We start from the raw sequence: 18,899 nt of genomic DNA on the forward strand, positions 1-18,899 counted from the left end.
TGCAGACACGAGACCATGCACCGCAAAACAGACTTGGCAGACCTGTGCCAGACCCCAGCAGTAACCTGAGAATGAAATCCGGTTGTCTGCCTTTTTTTTTTCTTTTTTTTTTTTTTTGCGGTGGAGAAAGGGGGACCCGGAACCAATGGGCAACCGGCCCACTGTTGGGAGCGGCTGACTTCACCGATCAGTAATTTGCGTAGTGAATATTAAGTACAGTGGTTCTTGAGGGGGAGGGGCTAGCTTGCTGGGGGACGCAACCAGCAACGGTTCTCCCGAGACTCCTCCCCACCCCCACTATCTCGGCCCATCTTTTCTTTCTCGGTCCTCGGACTAAACGTCCAGAACCCGGGGTGAAGCAAATAGCGCCCCAAAGCAACTCCCGTAACCTTCTACGTGAACTGCACCTTTAAACTCTCACTCCTTCCCAAACCGGACCCCGGAGGCGCCACCCACATCCGTCTAACATCACTTCCTTCAGGGTTAGGAGAAAAAAAAAAAAGAAAATCTGGGAACGCGAACGGCTGAGCTGATCCGCTGTTGGGAAACCGCACGAACCTTCTCCTAGGAGTTCGTCGGCCCTACGTCTGCTCAGCCCAGTGGCTCCGCGCACCTGCCACCATGGAGCTGCGGCCTCGTCTCGGGGCCACCTGTTTGCTGGGCTTCAGTTTCCTGCTCCTTGTCACCTCTTCTCATGGACCTAATGGGCTTGGAAAGGGTCAGACTGCATTCTTTTCTTAATCTTTACTTATCCTGGGCCCTAGCCCAGTACAGCTCTCTTCTTGTCCTAACACGATTCCTTTCCCGTTCTGTCTCTGGCCACGCTAGATTTCTTTCTATCCTCCCCAGTGGCTCCTGGAGTTTGGGGTAAGGAGTAATAGTGGTCTGGGGAATGTTGAGATGGGGAAGTTTTACTTGAGGCCTCCCTAAATTCTTGGGTTGGGATAAGAAATGGCCTTTATATTTCGAAAAACATGTTTAAGAGAGCAGCATACTGCCTAACACCTGGTAGGTCCTCAGGCACTGTTACTTTCCCTCCTGGGAGAAATAGGACCTTTGGGGACCTGCGTATTTAGACCTTTGCCCTGGGTCTGAAGACTTCCCTCCTCACCTCTTCCCTGAAGAGCTAGGTTACTGCCTCCTTACCTTGTAGGGAACAGCACCTGCATCCCAGGGAGCAGTGACTGATGCAAAAGGAAGGGCTGGATGAAGGGTCGCAGGTCTGATGTTAGACGGTCATCAACCGTTGTCCTTGATGTGGTTCAGTCAGTGTGTCTGAAGAAACTGATTTTTTTGAAGAGTGAGGGGACAGTCGTTATGAATGGAGAACAAGAGGTGTGACCCCCCCCCCACTCCATCCTTCCCATTGTCTACATCTTTATTGGAACTCAGGGTTTATGCTTTTTCTAGGTGGTTGTGTGGTAGAGTGTATTCCTTTCCATTCCTTTTTTATTTTGTTTTGTTTTTGTACTGACCTCACTGTATGAAATGTCTTTACTACAGCCCTGCTGTTCTAAATTGTGTTTTATCCTCCCTATTTGCACATTTATTGGTGGGTAATGAGATTGGGTGGACATTCAGTGCACCTGAATGCAGTCATTTCCTTCATCGAGTAAATAATTTTTGATTACCTACCATATTCCAGGCATGATCCTAGGCACGAGGGATATAGGAGTGGACAGGACACACAAGGTTCCTGCTCTCATGAAGCTTGTGTTCAATTCAGAGAGACAGAGAGTAGGTACATGAACAAATTAATAGACAAGATAATTTCAGCTAGGGATGAGTTCTGGGAAGAAAATGAAACTGATGGAGTAGAAAGACTGAGAAAGGATGAGGGACCTGACATTACTTGAGCTAGGAAGGTCAGAGGAGGCTTCTCTGAGAAGGTGATATGTGGGTTTCCATCTCAGTGATGAAACCACAGGGAATTCTGTTGGGCCAAAATGTTTTAAGTACTGACAGTCCCATTTTAAAGCAGATTACTGTAAAATTCGTGTAAAATTATGAGTACTGAAGGAGACATTAGCGTGTAGTATTAGGAGTGGGTTTAGATTTGAGTTTTAATTTACTCTGCCACAAACCAGTTGAGAGACCTAGTTGCTGCTAAGTCGCTAAGTCAAGCTTCAGTTGTGTCCAACTCTATGCAACCCCATAGACGGCAGCCCACCAGGCTCCCCCATCCCTGGGATTCTCCAGGCAAGAACACTGGAGTGGGTTGCCATTTCCTTCTCCAATGCATGAAAGTGAAAAGTGAAAGGGAAGTCGCTCAGTCGTGTCCGACTCCTAGCGACCCCATGGACTGCAGCCTACCAGGCTCCTCTGTCCATGGAATTTGCCAGGCAAGAGTACTAGGGTGGGTTGCCATTGCCTTCTGAGAAACCTAGGGCAAGTTGCTAAAACTTCTCAAAGCTCAATTCCTCGTGTGCCAAAGGGGCATAATAACAGCTATCTCACACATGCAACAAATAATTACCCAGTAATTATTCAAGTTAACTGTGTTATGCGTAGGCAATACCTTGGAGTCACATATTCAGTATTCCTTGTTAGATGTTAAGCTCCATGTGGTTGTTCCATTTACCATTGCTGCATAATAAGCCACCCCAAATTAAGTGGTGTAAAGAAATCATTCTATTATGCTCACGATTCTGTGGGCCAGAAAGTCAAACAAGGCACAGTGTATCCCTTGTGTATCCCTTGGTTCCGAGTCTGGGGCCTCAGCTGAGCTGGTTACTCCTCCATGTGCTTTGTCTTCGTGGGCTAGAGTGAGCGTCCTCACCGTATGACAGCTGGATTCCAAGAGTGAGCATCCTAAGGGAACAAGGTGAAAATACATGGCATTTTGTCATCTAGCCATAAAAGTCACGTAGCATCACTTCCTCTGTACTCCATGGGCCTGTTCAAGGGGAAGGGACATTAATACCTCCTTTCCATCCCCCACAGGAGGAATGTTGAGGTCACGTTGTAAAAAGAGCTTGTGGAATGGGAGATATTACTGCAATCATCTTTGGAAAGTATGGTCTACCCCAGTAAGTTAGGACTATTTCTGTCTTATTCATGCTCAGGAATATTTGTTGAAAGAAGAAATGAATGGTACACATGATCGTTGGGATCCCTGTCTTTTTTCAGCTCAGTCTGAAGACTATCAGCACAAATAAGCGGGCAGTTACATGGCACTGTGATATGTACAGTCAGCAGGGGAATGGCAGGGAAGTGGAGGAGCACATAGAAGGGCAGCTTGGTGGGGGAGGGGCCGTGAGGATTAAATGAACAAACAAAAGGCACTTAATATCATGTCACAAACTTAGAGAGTGTTTATTTAATGCTTTTTACTATATTTACCCAAGGAAAAATATTGACTTGTTCCTGAAAGGAATTAATAAGATATCAAACTTTTTTTTTTTTAATCTCCTGGGTATGGATTCTTGGAAAACAGATTATAGTTCACCCACCCCACCTCCCAGAAAAGTGCTACCCAGAGCAGTGATAAGTAAGATTTCTTCTCAGAAGTTTAAGTAGATTTGACTGTTTCCAGATGATGGCCTGATAGTTTGCAGAGAGGAAGTACAGTGATGTAGTGTGAGCACTGGATAGAAATCAGGAGGCCTGAGTTTTAATCCTGGTCAGGCTACATAGCCAGCTCTTGGCTTCCCTGGGGATCATTTATGAAATGAGAAAGTTGGACTAGAAATGATTCCTAAGAGTCCTTCCAGCTCTAATATCTTAGAGCTCTAAGATAATCTTGTTCTCTGTGTGCTCAACATTTGGAATGTACCACCTGTGGGAAGAAGTGTAGTGATAACATTTACTGTACATTTTGCTATATTCCAGGAACCGTTCTGTGTATTTTTCATGTATTGACTGGTTAAATTCTGATAATAGCCCACTGAGGTAGATAAGGGATATAATCATCATCCCCATTACACAGATGAAGAGCCTAAAATGGGATGCAGGAGTCACATAGCTAGTAAGTGGACCAGCTGAGATGGAGATTCCAGAGCTTTTGTCCTCTCCTGCTCTGAGTGCAGAGACTCTTTTGAAGGAGAAAAGGGAAAGTTATCAATGGGGGCGGTTCATGCACTCTCCTGCCTGAAACAGAAATGGATGACTTTGTCAAGTCTCTGAAATAACCATTTGGCATTGACACATATAGGGTGTTTACCTTCCATACTGTACCCTATTCACATTCACAACAAGCCTAAGAGACAGATATTTTGATTAATCATATTTCACACACATGAAAACAGCAAGTGGCTAAATTAGGACTTGTTTGATGCATACAGACTTTATTTAGCCGTGGTGTTATTCTACCTCTCAGGTACAGTGTTCCCTGTTTCAGAGGCTTGGCTGCCAGTTCGAACACTTAACCTTTTGTTCTGTCAGCTGGGAGAGGGTGGGTAATACTTTTCTGATGTCCTTAGCTTACCCTCAGGAAAACAGTTTTTTAGCGTGAAGGGCTTGGGAATTCTGATGTAAATCCTATGTTTGGAAACAGTCACTTTCTTTCCTCCCCCACCTTTTAAATTAATGTGTTAGGGAAGGAGCTGCTAATGTGGGACCTTTCAGCTCACTCTGCAGATAACTGGAATAAATAAAGTGGCTGTGCAGGTGATACTTGAGGAAGTTGGACTGTCTTCAGATGTTCCATGTTGGCATGGGTATGAGTGTGGGTGGTATCAGGGAGTAGGTAGCAACAAGATAAGCACTGTGCCTTTTCAAGTTTTCAAGTTATTTTTGAAGGGAAACATAAGGACCCAGGTTTTCCAGACCTGAAGTCTGTGTTTTCCTTCTTTGGGAAAGCCATGTTCCTTTATTCATTTATTCATGTTTATCTTTGCAGGAGAGTTAGTAAAGTATGGTGAGTAAACTACAGACTCTGGAACTCCACCACGTAGGTTCTAATCCCAGCTATGGCATTTACTAGCAAGCTATTTAACTTCACTTTTCTTGTCTGTAAAATGAAGACAATTGAGTTTCTACCTCATAAGTTTAAGGATTAAATAATTCAATACATGTAAAAGCATGAGAAACAATGCCAGGCATATAGTAAATCCCATATAAGTGTTGGGCTTCCCTGGTAGCTCAGACGGTAAAGCATCTGCGTACAATGTGGGAGACCCAGGTTTGATCCCTGGGTCGGGAAGATCCCCTGAAATGGCAACCCACTCCAGTACTCTTGCCTGGAAAATCCCATGGACTGAGGAGCCTGGTAGGCTACAGTCCATGGGGTCACAAAGAGTTGGACACGACTGAGCAACTTCACTTCATATAAGTGTTGCTGCTGCTGCTGCTAAGTCACTTCAGTCGTGTCCAACTCTGTGCGACACAGAGACGGCAGCCCACCAGGCACCCCCGTCCCTGGGATTTTCCAGGCAAGAACACTGGAGTGGGTTGCCATGTCCTTCTCCAATGCATGAAAGTGAAAAGTGAAAGTGAAGTCTCTCAGTCGTGTCCGACTTCTAGCGACCCCATGCACTGCAGCCTTCCAGGCTCCTCCATCCATGGGATTTTCCAGGCAAGAGTACTGGAGTGGGGTGCAGTCATTACTAATGTTACTATATTATCATAATCGGGGCTTCCCTATTAGCTCAGAAGGTAAGGAATTGACCTGCAATGCAGGAGACTTGGGTTCAATTCCTGTGTCGGGAAGATCCCCTGGAAAAGGGAATGCCTACCCATTCCAGAATTCTTGCCTGAGAATCCCATGGACAGAGGAGCCTGGCAGGCTACAGTCCATGGGGCCACAAAGAGTTGGAATCAACTGAGCAGCTAACACACAACACATTATCATCATTATTCCATAGAGTAAGCACTCAAAACATGATGGTGGTGATTATTACTTATGAAAAATTTCAATTTACTTTTTAATATGAATTTTCAAAGAAATTTTTTACACATAGTGAACTGTTTCAAGTTACATCTCTAGAATTACTCTTGGGAACAATGCACTAAGGCAGCCAGGAAAGTGCTGGGCTCTGGGAAAGCATTTTAATTAGAAATCAGACTAAATTTTGGTTGTGGCTTCCTTTGTGGTCTCCCGTAGCCTCTTCCAGGCTTTTGTAATGTGAGAGTATTGGACTGATCTGCAACTTTGTGCTGTCCAATGAAGTAGTGATAGGCCCTTACCACTCAAATTTTAAATTAATTAAAATTAAACTTTAAAAATCCAGCTTCTGTGTTGCATTAGCCATGTTTCAGGTACTCAACAGTTTGTAGCTACCATACTGAACGGTGCAGATATAGAAATTTCCATCATTGGAGAAAGATCAGTTAAACAGCGCTACCCTAGGTTTAATCACTAAGCTGTGTCCAACTCTTGCAACCCCATAGACTACAGCATGCCAGGCTCCTCTGTCCATGGAATTCTCCAGGCAAGAATACTGGAGTGGGTTGCCATTTCCTTCTCCAGGGGCCTTCCCGGCCCAGGGATTGAACTCAGGTCTGCTGCATTGCAGGCAGATTCTTCACCATCTGAGCCTCCAGGGAAGCCCCACTGCCCTAGGGTCTCTCTTAGCTATAACCTATGACTGTATGCTTTGTCAGCTAGCTTCTGAGTAGTCCATATTTATGGAGAAATTTTATTTTGCTTGATAGTAATCTAGCTTGCCTAATTTTGTTTTGCCTGATGTCTGTCTGGGATATAGTTTTCAATCATTTTACTTTTGACTTTTACAAGTCCTTCTGTTTTAGGTGCTCTTGTAAACATCATGGAGGATTTTTTTTTAAACCAAAATCTGACAATTTCTTTCTTTAACTTTACCTGGCAAGTTTTGTTCACTTATATTTGTAGTGATTATTGACAGAGCTGGTCTTATTTCTCTCATCCAGTTTTCTATTGCTACTGTTTTTTTCTCTTCTTTTTCTCCCTTTCTTTGGGGGTTGAATATTTGCTGGTTCTTGTATTGCTTTATTGCTTTTATTTAATTTGGAAGTTGGCACCCTTCTTTTCTTTTAGTGGTTACTTCTGGAATTTTACTCACATATTTAACAACAAAATCTAACATTAATATCTTCAGTTCAGTCGCTCAGTTGTGGCCAACTCTTTGTGACCCCATGAATCGCAGCACGCCAGGCCTCCCTGTCCATCACCAACTCTTGGAGTTCACTCAGACTCACGTCCATCGAGTCAGTGATGCCATCCAGCCATCTCATCCTCTGTCGTCCCCTTCTCCTCCTGCCCCCAATCCCTCCCAGCATCACAGTCTTTTCCAATGAGTCAACTCTTCGCATGAGGTGGCCAAAGTACTGGAGTTTCAGCTTTAGCATCATTCCTTCCAAAGAAATCCCAGGGCTGCTCTCCTCAGAATGGACTGGTTGGATCTCCTTGCAGTCCAAGGGACTCTCAAGAGTCTTCTCCAACACCACAGTTCAAAAGCATCAATTCTTCGGCACTCAGCCTTCTTCACAGTCCAACTCTCACATCCATACATGACCACAGGAAAAACCATAGCCTTGACTAGACGGACCTTTGTTGGCAAAGTAATGTCTCTGCTTTTGAATATGCTATCTAGGTTGGACATAACTTTCCTTCCAAGGAGTATGCATCTTTTAATTTTATGGCTGCAGTCACCATCTGCAGTGATTTTGGAGCCCCCAAAAATAAAGTCTGACACTGTTTCCACTGTTTCCCCGTCTATTTCCCATGAAGTGATGGGACCGGATGCCATGATCTTCGTTTTCTGAATGTTGAGCTTTAAGCCAACTTTTTCACTCTCCACTTTCACTTTCATCAAGAGGCTTTTGAGTTCCTCTTCACTTTCTGCCATAAGGATGGTGTCATCTGCATATCTGAGGTTATTGAGATTTCTCCCAGCAATCTTGATTCCAGCTTGTGCTTCTTCCAGTTCAGCATTCCTCATGATGTACTCTGCATATAAGTTAAATAAACAGGGTGACAATATACAGCCTTGACGTACTCCTTTTCCTGTTTGGAACCAGTCTGTTGTTCCATGTCCAGTTCTAACTGTTGCTTCCTGTCCTTTGTACAGATTTCTCAAGAGGCAGGTCAGGTGGTCTGGTATTCCCATCTCTTTCAGAATTTTCCACAGTTTATTGTGATCCACACAGTCAAAGGCTTTGGCATAGGCAATAAAGCAGAAATAGATGTTTTTCTGGAACTCCCTTGCTTTTTCCATGATCCAGCAGATGTTGGCAATTTGATCTCTGGTTCCTCTGCTTTTTCTAAAACCAGCTTGAACATCAGGAAGTTCACGGTTCACGTATTGCTGAAGCCTGGCTTGGAGAATTTTGAGCATTACTTTACTAGCGTGTGAGATGAGTGCAATTGTGCAGTAGTTTGAGCATTCTTTGGCATTGCCTTTCTTTGGGATTATCTCCCCCAATAGTTAGTGGGCCTTAGAACATTCTAATTTCAGTCACTTCCTCTCTTTATAAGCTATGTTGTCCAATACTTTAGTTCTCTTTTTTTTAACCGTAAATTGAGCATTAAAATTTCTATACAAATGTATTTAGATATATCCACATGTTTACCAGTTAATTTGCTCACTGTTGCTTGTAGTTAGGCTTTATCCTACCTTTATTATATCTTTTCTATCAGCTTTCAACATCCTATCCTTTCCTCCATATTGAATACAAACCCTTCATGGACTCACAGCACCCTCTAGCAATTGCCCCTGCACAGCAAAATTCTTTGAGAGAGTCGTTTGTGCTTGTTCCCTAATTCTTCCCCTGGGCTGCCTTGATCTTACTCTAATCATCTTTTCATTCTCACTCCTACTGAAACTGGGCTTGTCAAGGTCTGCATTGTTCTCCACTTGCTAAATCCCAAAGTTTCTGATTTAAAAGGAGTATTGGAGTCAGTGGATCATCCTTCCTCTTCAAACATCCTGGAAACACTTCTGGAATTCCATGTGCTGCTGGTGGCAGTTCTTTGTCACCAACTGGTCTTTGGTTGCTTCTTTATGTCCCTTATCTAGTAGTGCTCCAGGGTTCCTGAACTCCCTCTTTATCTATAATCACTCCCTTGGTGATCCTGTTCACTCTTAAGCTTTAAATAACGTCTGCATGCTGATAACTGTCCCTTGAATTCCAGTCTCAGATATTTAGTTGCTTATTCAGCATCTCTGTTTTGTTGTCTAGTGAAGTGAAAGTGAAGTTGCTCAGTCGTGTCCTACTCTTTGTGACCCCATAGACTGTAGCCTACCAGGCTCCTCTGTCCATGGGATTTTCAGGCAATAGTACTGGAGTCCGAGAAGGCAATGGCACCCCACTCCAGTACTCTTGCCTGGAAAATCCCATGGATGGAGGAGCCTGGTGCGCTGCAGTCCATGGGGTCGCTAAGAGTCGGGCACAACTGAGCAACTTCACTTTCACTTTTCACTTTCATGCATTGGAGAAGAAAATGGCAACCCACTTCAGTGTTCTTGCCTGGAGAATCCCAGGGACAGGGGAGCCTGGTGGTCTGCCGTCTATGGGGTCCCATAGAGTCAGACACGACTGAAGTGACTTAGCAGCAGCAGCAGTACTGGAGTGGATTGCCATTTCCTTCTCCAGGGGATCTTCCCAACCCAGGGCTCAAACCTGGGTCGCCTACCTTGTAGACAGACACTTTACCATCTGAGCCACCGGGGAAGTAAGCATCTCAAAATGAGGGTATCCATATCCAGGCACTTTAATGTTTCTTTCCAAAACTCACTCCACCTACTATCTTCCCCATCTCTATTAATGACAAGTCCATTCTTCTACTTGCTCAGGCCAAAAAACCTTAGAGTCATCATTAACTTCTCTTACCCCATATCCGGGACAAAATCCTTTTGAATTTACCTTCAAAATATGTCCAGAATCTGATAGTATCTGCTTCCTCTACCATCACAGCTAGTCCAAACCACTGTTATCACATGCCTGAATTACTGCAGTAACCACTTTCCTAGTCTCTTTTGCTTTTGCCTTTTCTGTATTAGTTTACTAAGGCTGCAATAACAAAGTAACACAAGCTGAGTGACTTAAACAACAGAAATTTGTTGTCTCACAGTTCTAGAGAGTAGGAGTTTGAAATCAGGGTTCTGGCAGCATTGGTTCCTCCTGAAGGCTGAGAGAAGGATCTGTACCAGGCCTGTTAGAGATGGCTGTGTACCACTAGCACTACTTGGGAAACTGCTGTGAACACTGGGGTATGTATATCTTCAAATTAGTTTTCAGTATTTTCCAGATGTGTACTCTGGAGTGAAATTGCTGAATCACATAGTAGTTCTATTTTTAGTTTTTTAAGGGACCTCCAAGCTGTTTTCCACAGTGACTGCACCAATTTATATCCCCACTAACAAAGTGCAAGGGTTTCCTTTTCTCCACCTGTTCTCTAACATCTATTCAGTTCAGTTCAGTTCCTCAGTCATGTCTAACTCTTTGCGACCCCATGAACCACAGCTCGCCAGGCTTCCCTGTCCATCACCAACACCCGGAGTCCACCCAAACCCATGTCCATTGAGTCGGTGATGGCATCCAACCATCTCATCCTCTGTCGTCCCCTTCTCCTCCTGCCCTCAATGTTTCCTAGCATCAGGGTCTTTTCCAATGAGTCAGCTGTTCGCATCAAGTGGCCAAAGTATTGGAGTTTCAGCTTCAACATCAGTCCTTCCAGTGAATAGTCAGGACTGATCTCCTTTAGGATGGACTGATTGGATCTCCTTGCAGTCCAAGGGACTCTCAAGAGTCTTCTCCAACACCACAGTTCAAAAGCATCAATTCTTCGGCACTCAGCCTTCTTCACAATCCAACTCTCACATCCATACATGACCACAGGAAAAACCATAGCCTTGACTAGACGAGCCTTTGTTGACAAAGTAATGTCTCTACTTTTTAATATGCTGTCTAGGTTGGTCATAACTTTCCTTCCAAGGAGTAAGCATCTTTTAATTTCATGGCTGCAATCACCATCTGTAGTGATTTTGGAGCCCAGAAAAATTTATTATTTCTTGTCTTTTTCAAGATAGCCATTTTGAAAGGTATGGGGTGATATCTCATTGTGGCTCTTGATTTTGAGTATTTCTTCATATACCAGTTGGTAATTTCTGTTGTGTTTTCTTAGCAAAAATATCTGTGTCCACTTTTTAATTGGGTTGTTTGGGTTTTTTTATATTAAACTGTATAAGCTATTTATGTATTTTTGGTTGTTAACCCTCTTATTGGTCATATCATTTGCCAACATTTTTTTCCCCTTTCAGTAGGATGTCTTTTTGTTTTGTCTATGGTTTCCTTTGCTGTGCAAAAGCATTTAAGTTTAATTAGGTACCATTTGTTTCTTTTTGCTTTTGTTCCTTTCACCTTAGGAGACAGATACAAAACACTATTGCTGTGATTTGTGTCAAAGGTGTTCTGTCTATGCTCTCTTCTAGGAGTTTTCTGATTTCAGGTCTATTATTTAAGTCTTTAATCCCTTTTGAATTTATTTTTGTATGTAGTATGAGAAAGTGTTGTAATTTCATTCTTTTAAATGTAACTGTCCAGTTTTCCTCGTACTACTTATTGAAGAAACTGTCTTTTCTTTTTTGTATACTTTTCCTCCTTTGTCATAGATTAATTGATCATAAGAATGTGGGTTTACTTCTGGGCTTTCTATTCTGTTCCATTGATCTGTGTATCTGTTTTTGTGCCATTACTGTGCTGTTCTCATGACTGTAGCTTTGCAGTATAGTCTGAAGTCAGAGAACAGGATGCCTCCAGCTTTGTTCCTTTTTCTCAAGATTGTTTTGGCAATTCAACGTCTTTTGTGTGTTTTAAGATCTTTAACGTATTGATTTATTTAATCCTCAAAGCAACCCAACAAGGTAGGTAGGTGCTATTGTTACTCTCATTTATAGCCGAAGAAATTGAGTTTAAGTAACTCGCCCAAAGTCACACAGCTAGTTAGCTACAGAACTACAGGAATCAAAGCCAGGGAGTCTAGGTCCATAGTCCATGCTCTTAACCACTACATAATACTGCTCAATAAATACTGAAATAATGAGTGGTGACTACCTGATGGTAGAAAAATACCTCAGTTTATCTAAAAATGTCTATTTTGGCCTTGTTCTTGAAAGATAATTTTGGTAGGTACACAATCCTAAATTTAGAGATACTTTCTTTCAGCATGTTGAAGGTGATGTTTTGCCATCTGATTTCCAGTTTATTACTGTCAGTCTAATTGTCGATCTTTGAATGGAAATATGTCATTTCTCTTTGAAATGCTTTTAAGATCTTAATATTTGGTTGTTCTGCAGTTTCACTACAATTTATATGTGTGTGATTTGTTTTTGTAATTTGTCAGCTATACATTGTGCTTCTTACTCTCTGCAGATTCATGTTTTATCTTGGTTCTTGAAAATGTTATCATTCATCTTTTTTTCTTTCTAAAAAATGCAAATGTGTTTTTAAGTAGATATGATACATTCAGTTCAGTTCAGTTCAGTTGCTCAGTCGTGTCCGACTCTTCGCGACCCCATGAATCACAGCACGCCAGGCCTCCCTGTCCATCACTAACTCCCAGAGTTCACTAAGACTCACGTCCATCAAGTCAGTGACGCCATGCAGCCATCTCATCCTCTGTCGTCCCCTTCTCCTCCTGCCCCCAATCCCTCCCTGCATCACAGTCTTTTCCAATGAGTCAACTCTTCGCATGAGGTAGCCAGAGTACTGGAGTTTCAGCTTTAGCATCATTCCTTCCAAAGAAATCCCAGGGCTGATCTCCTTCAGAATGGACTGGTTGGATCTCCTTGCAGTCCAAGGGACTCAAGAGTCTACTCCAACACCACAGTTCAAAAGCATCAATTCTTCGGCACTCAGCCTTCTTCACAGTCCAACTCTCACATCCATACATGACCACAGGAAAAACCATAGCCTTGACTAGATGGACCTTTGTTGGCAAAGTAATGTCTCTGCTTTTGAATATGCTATCTAGGTTGGACATAACTTTCCTTCCAAGGAGTTAGCGTCTTTCAATTTCATGGCTGCAGTCACCATCTGCAGTGATTTTGGAGCCCAGAAAAATAAAGTCTGACACTGTTTCCACTGTTTCGCCATCTATTTCCCATGAAGTGATGGGACTGGATGCCATGATCTTTGTTTTCTGAATGTTGAGCTTTAAGCCAACTTTTTCACTCTCCACTTTCACTTTCATCAAGAGGCTTTTGAGTTCCTCTTCACTTTCTGCCATAAGGGTGGTGTCATCTGCATATCTGAGGTTATTGAGATTTCTCCCGGCAATCTTGATTCCAGCTTGTGTTTCTTCCAGTCCAGCGTTTCTCATGATGTACTCTGCATATAAGTTAAATAAGCTGGGTGACAATATACAGCCTTGACGTACTCCTTTTCCTGTTTGGAACCAGTCTGTTGTTCCATGTCCAGTTCTAACTGTTGCTTCCTGACCTGTGTACAGATTTCTCAAGAGGCAGGTCAGGTGGTCTGGTATTCCCATCTCTTGAAGAATTTTCCACAGTTTATTGTGATCCACACAGTCAAAGGCTTTGGCATAGGCAATAAAGCAGAAATAGATGTTTTTCTGGAACTCTCTTGCTTTTTCCATGATCCAGCGGATGTTGGCAATTTGATCTCTGGTTCCTCTGCCTTTTCTAAAACCAGCCTGAACATCAGGAAGTTCACGGTTCACGTATTGCTGAAGCCTGGCTTGGAGAATTTTGAGCATTACTTTACTAGCGTGTGAGATGAGTGCAATTGTGTGGTAGTTTGAGCATTCTTTGGCATTGCCTTTCTTTGGGATTGGAATGAAAACTGACCTTTTCCAGTCCTGTGGCCACTGCTGAGTTTTCCAAATTTGCTGGCATATTGAGTGTAGCACTTTGACAGCATCATCGTTCAGGATTTGAAATAGCTCTACTGGAATTCCATCACCTCCACTAGCTTTGTTCATAGTGATGCTTTCTAAGGCCCACTTGACTTTACATTCCAAGATGTCTGGCTCTAGGTCAGTGATCACACCATCGTTATTATCTGGGTCGTGAAGATCTTTTTTGTACAGTTCTTCTGTGTATTCTTGCCACCTCTTCTTAATATCTTCTGCTTCTGTTAGGTCCATACCATTTCTGTCCTTTATCGAGCCCATCTTTGCATGAAATGTCCCCTTGGTATCTCTAATTTTCTTGAAGAGATCTCTAGTCTTTCCCATTCTGTTGTTTTCCTCTATTTCTTTGCATTGATCATTGAGGAAGGCTTTCTTATCTCTTCTTGCTATTCTTTGGAACTCTGCATTCAGATGCTTATATCTTTCCTTTTCTCCTTTGCTTTTCGTTTCTCTTCTTTTCACAGCTATTTGTAAGGCCTCCCCAGACAGCCATTTTGCTTTTTTGCATTTCTTTTCCATGGGGATGGTCTTGATCCTTGTCTCCTGTACAATGTCATGAACCTCCTTCCATAGTTCATCAGGCATTCTATCAGATCTAGGCCTTTAAATCTATTTCTCACTTCCACTGTATAATCATAAGGGATTTGATTTAGGTCATACCTGAATGGTCTAGTGGTTTTCCCTATTTTCTTCAGTTTAAGTCTGAATTTGGTAATAAGGAGTTCATGGTCTGAGCCACAGTCAGCTCCTGGTCTTGTTCTTGTTGACTGTATAGAGCTTCTCCATCTCTGGCTGCAGAGAACATAATCAATCTGATTTCGGTGTTGACCATCTGGTGATGTCCATGTGTAGAGTCTTCTCTTGTGTTGTTGGAAGAGGGTGTTTGCTATGACCAGTGCATTTTTTTGGCAAAACTCTATTAGCCTTTGCCCTGCTTCATTCCGTATTCCAAGGCCAAATTTGCCTGTTACTCCAGGTGTTTCTTGACTTCCTACTTTTGCATTCCAGTCCCCTATAATGAAAAGGACATCTTTTTTGGGTGTTAGTTCTAAAAGGTCTTGTAGGTCTTCATAAAACTGTTCAACTTCAGCTTCTTCAGCGTTACTGGTTGGGGCATAGACTTGGATTACTGTGATATTGAATGGTTTGCCTTGGAAACATTAGCATGGTTTAATACTTTTAAGAGGTATATTTTTCCTTCCACTCTTGTTTTTCCGTCATCCAGTTCCCACCCCAGTATATTATCTCTTCAGATAAGTTTTTTCCTTCAACTTTGCTTTCAGAGACTCCAATTTTATATATACCAATGTTTTCTTAATCTACTGTCTATTTCTTTTACATTTTCTCTCTCCTTATCTCTGTGCTATATTCTGGATAACATCTGATTCACGTTTCCACCTGTCTTTAATTTGCTATTTTAATCTATCCATTGAATTGTTTTTTCATTAGTAGAGTTTATTTTTGAACAATTTAAGATCTATAGAAAAATTTAGCAGAAAATGCAGAGTTCCCATGTGAACCTTTACCACTTCACCTTTCCCTATCCCAGTTTCCCCCGCATTAGTGTGGTCTTTTACTGTCTCCATAGTTTTGCCTTTTCCAGAACACCAATCATATATAATTGGAATCCTACATTACGTAGCCTTTTTAGATTGGCATCTTTCACTTACCAGTATGCACTTTAGGCTCTTTTATGTCTTTTTATGGCTTAATAACTCATTTCTGTGTATCACTGAATATTCATTGATTTTGTATTTAAAAAATCACGTTAGTTAAAAAAATTCTATGTGGTGCCTTTACAGTTTTGCCTATTTTGTGTTTTATTATATGCATATTTTTGTCATGCCATATGTTATTTCTTTCAATGCTTATATAATAGTAATTTTTGTATTCTATGCCTAATCATTCTAATATCTGAAGTCCTCTTATCTATTTGTTGGTTCTGCTCTTACTTGTGGTGACTTCTTTGCTTACAGGTTTTGTGATCTATGATTGTAAGCTCATAATGGTTATTTATATAGGTTATCCTGGAGGCCTAGCATTAGTAATGCTTTCCTCTAGGAAAGTTTGGCATTTGATTCATCTGGAAACCAGGGGCTACTAATTACTGCCCTGGAATCACTCTAGTTGCTTTTGACAGCTGGGTTAAAATGGAGTCTCAGATTCATCTCCTTCATCTTGCCACATGATGATGGACATTTGCTTTCAGGCTAGCCTTGCCTTTTGCTTGTTGCTCATTGTTCCTTGTCTGATTTAAGCCTACTTTGTGTTTGTGTCTATTACTTTGAGCCCAGTGGGTGCCTTTTGGAAAGTCTGTTTTATGTAGGATTTCATTGTTTTGTAGGTGGATATCCCTCCAGACTGTCTAGTCAGGCATCTCTCCAAAGCAGGGTTCTGTTGCCTGAGTTTAGGTTTTGACAGATAGAATGATGATGGTCATAGTAAGGCACCTTCCAGTTCTCCTGGACATCTTCCCAGTTTCACTGTCACTTGGTTGTTCTCTCTCCAGGATTAGACTTTGGGCTGTAGGCAAGTGACACATTTTCCCTTGGCCAGTAGCCCATGCTGCTTGGAATGAAAAGTGATGGTTAGTTTGGATACTGCCTCTCAGTGCTAATCTGGATGAGCTGTTTATTTCCCTGTGCTAAGCTGATGCAAATTTCTGGGAAAGAAAGGCCTCAAGGACAGTATGTATGGTAACTAAAGTCATAAAATTGAACTTAAAACCCCTGGTTGGCCATTTATCAGCTATGTGACCTGGTACAGGCTGTGTATTCTGAGTCTCAAAAGCCTCAACTGTGAAGAATGACAAAAGGTGCTGTTTACTGATCATTTGCAATCTGCTAAGCACTGTCTTAAGATTTTTATATATATATATATATATATATATATATGTAATATATATATGTAATTTAATGTTCAACAACAATCTTACAAGATACAGGTTTTCTATTGGGTTTTTGTTTTGTGTTTGAGGTTATATAACTTTATTGAACCATTATCAGTTAGTTTGCATCCACATTAACTGTATGTAGATCTTTGAAAGTACATAGGTAAACAACATACAGAGCTTGTTTGATGAATCTTCATCTTCATTACATTTCCTGGACAACCATGCGCAGGTAGGCACATAGGAACAGTATGGGACATTACTTATTCTTTTGGCCCAGACAGCTTTGTTGAGCCTAGTGTCAGTGCGTACATCTGGAGTTCCTATCTCCTTCATAGCAAATTTCTGGATTTCTTTTGAGTGCCCGAGGGGCATGCTTCCTGAAACCCATTTCATGGATGCTTGTGAATCTTCATAGTATATTCTCTAGGTACCACCTCCATTGATAGTGGCCCAGCCCTTCTCACCATCCTTCTATGCAGGAGCCATCCTGCCGGCCAGGGTTAGAAAGGCAAGATACAGCTATTATTATGCCTATTTTAATGGAAATATAGAGAGGTTCAGTGAAAGGGTTATTGTTAAGAATAAATTTAAATAAGATAATATGTGTGATGTGCAGGACATGTGTAAATTGGTCAATAAATAACAGCTAGCATTGTTACAGTCACTATTTTCAAGATGCAAAATTAAGTCATTTATGTGAGATGGCCTAACTAATATTCATTTGCTCAATAAATACTTTGTGGAGCACTTACTATAGCCATGAAAAATGAAAATGTTAGTCGCTCAGTTATGTCCAACTCTTTATGACCCCATGGACTGTAGCTTGCCAGGCTCCTCTGTCCATGAGATTCTACTGGCAAGAATATTGGAGTGGGTTGCCCTTTCCTACTCTAGGGAATCTTTCCCACAGAGGGATCAAACCCAGGTCTCCTGCATTGCAGGCAGATTCTTTACTGTCTGAGTCACCAGGGAAGCCCTGTATAGTGCTAAATGCTAGGGAAACAGGAGGGAATAAGACAGATATGGTCCCAGCCCATAGGGAATTTCCTTTAGAGTGAAGGAGACAGACACACATAAACATTTACAGTTCAGCCTGGGAAGCGCTGTGATGGGGTAAGAATAGAGTGCTTGGGGAGTCAGAGAAGATTTACCAGAAGAAATGCCTGCTAGTTTCATACCTGAAGAGTGAATTGGAGGTGACAGTGGGAGGAAAGGCAAAGGAAGCAGTGATTATGAAGGCTGAAGGGGAGAGAGAGTGCATATTGTGTTTAAGGAAATGAAAATTGGTTTTGTTTTTTATTTGAGAGTTATGTTTTATTTGGTGGGAATTTTTAGGACTTCAAGCCTGGGAGACAGCATCTCAAGTAATCCTTAGAGAACTGCTCCTGAAAATTAGTTTTTTGTGTAAGGTTTTAAGAAAAGTGTGTAAAGTGAGCCTGGAGAGGTGGGTAGGAGCCATATCAGAAACCCTGCTATAAGAGAGTTTGACCTTCCCTTTTAGGGCTTTGAAACGCCTCTGAAAGATATTTTACCAAGCAAATATGTGATTTTAAAAGATCACTCTAACTGAAGTGTGGGGAAAAATAACAAGAATAACTTTATATTATCTCAAAATATATTGTCTTAAAATCCTTACACCACCACTTGGAGGTATGGGTATTATTCTTGATTTTATAGATGAAGAAATTGGGACTTCAAGAACTTACTTCATTTACAAAATTCACACATTTAATGTCTTTCTGACTCTTTAAACTATACTGCTGTGTTGACTCCAACTAGCAATGATTTGTTAGGACCTGCTTTATGATAACTGTGGAAAATTCTCATTCATTCTTATAGTATTATTTGCATACTCTGTTAGTTTACAAAGGTTTTCATAGCCATTAATAATTTAATCTCCTTAAAAACTGAATTAGGTGACATTATCTCCATTTTGCAGGTATGAAAACTGAGACTTGAGGTATGGGACTGTCCATGGTTCTGTACACCTAGAAAGCGGTGGAGTTGAGACTTGAACACCATGCTCTTGGCAAAGGAAAGCCTTTTTTATGAGTATCTTGTGAATATGCTACATTTCTTTGATGGGTCTTCGCCCTTTGTTCATGTGTGAATATTTATGAGGCTCTTTCCTTCCAGGTTTTGGAGATCACATTCATTGGAGGACGCTAGAAGATGGGAAGAAGGAAGCAGCTGCCAGGTACAAGATATGGTTTT

At 41.7% G+C, this 18,899-nt stretch overlaps 1 protein-coding gene and 1 pseudogene across 1 annotated transcript in view; one reads left to right on the forward strand and one right to left on the reverse strand.

Annotated features, from left to right (window-relative positions):
• The first annotated feature begins 103 nt into the window (after positions 1–103).
• Positions 104–18,899, forward strand: part of TXNDC12 (thioredoxin domain containing 12) — a 34,030-nt gene continuing 15,234 nt past the window's right edge. Inside the window, exons 1-2 of the mRNA XM_061411983.1 lie at positions 104–718; positions 18,822–18,882. Of these exons, the coding sequence (XP_061267967.1) occupies positions 622–718; positions 18,822–18,882 (158 nt within the window). The 5' untranslated portion in view covers positions 104–621. The remainder of the gene's footprint in view (positions 719–18,821; positions 18,883–18,899) is intronic.
• Positions 16,798–17,171, reverse strand: LOC133244598 (large ribosomal subunit protein eL31-like; annotated as a pseudogene).

Source organism: Bos javanicus, chromosome 3 (assembly GCF_032452875.1).
Source record: "Bos javanicus breed banteng chromosome 3, ARS-OSU_banteng_1.0, whole genome shotgun sequence".
Taxonomy (NCBI): Eukaryota; Metazoa; Chordata; class Mammalia; order Artiodactyla; family Bovidae; genus Bos; species Bos javanicus.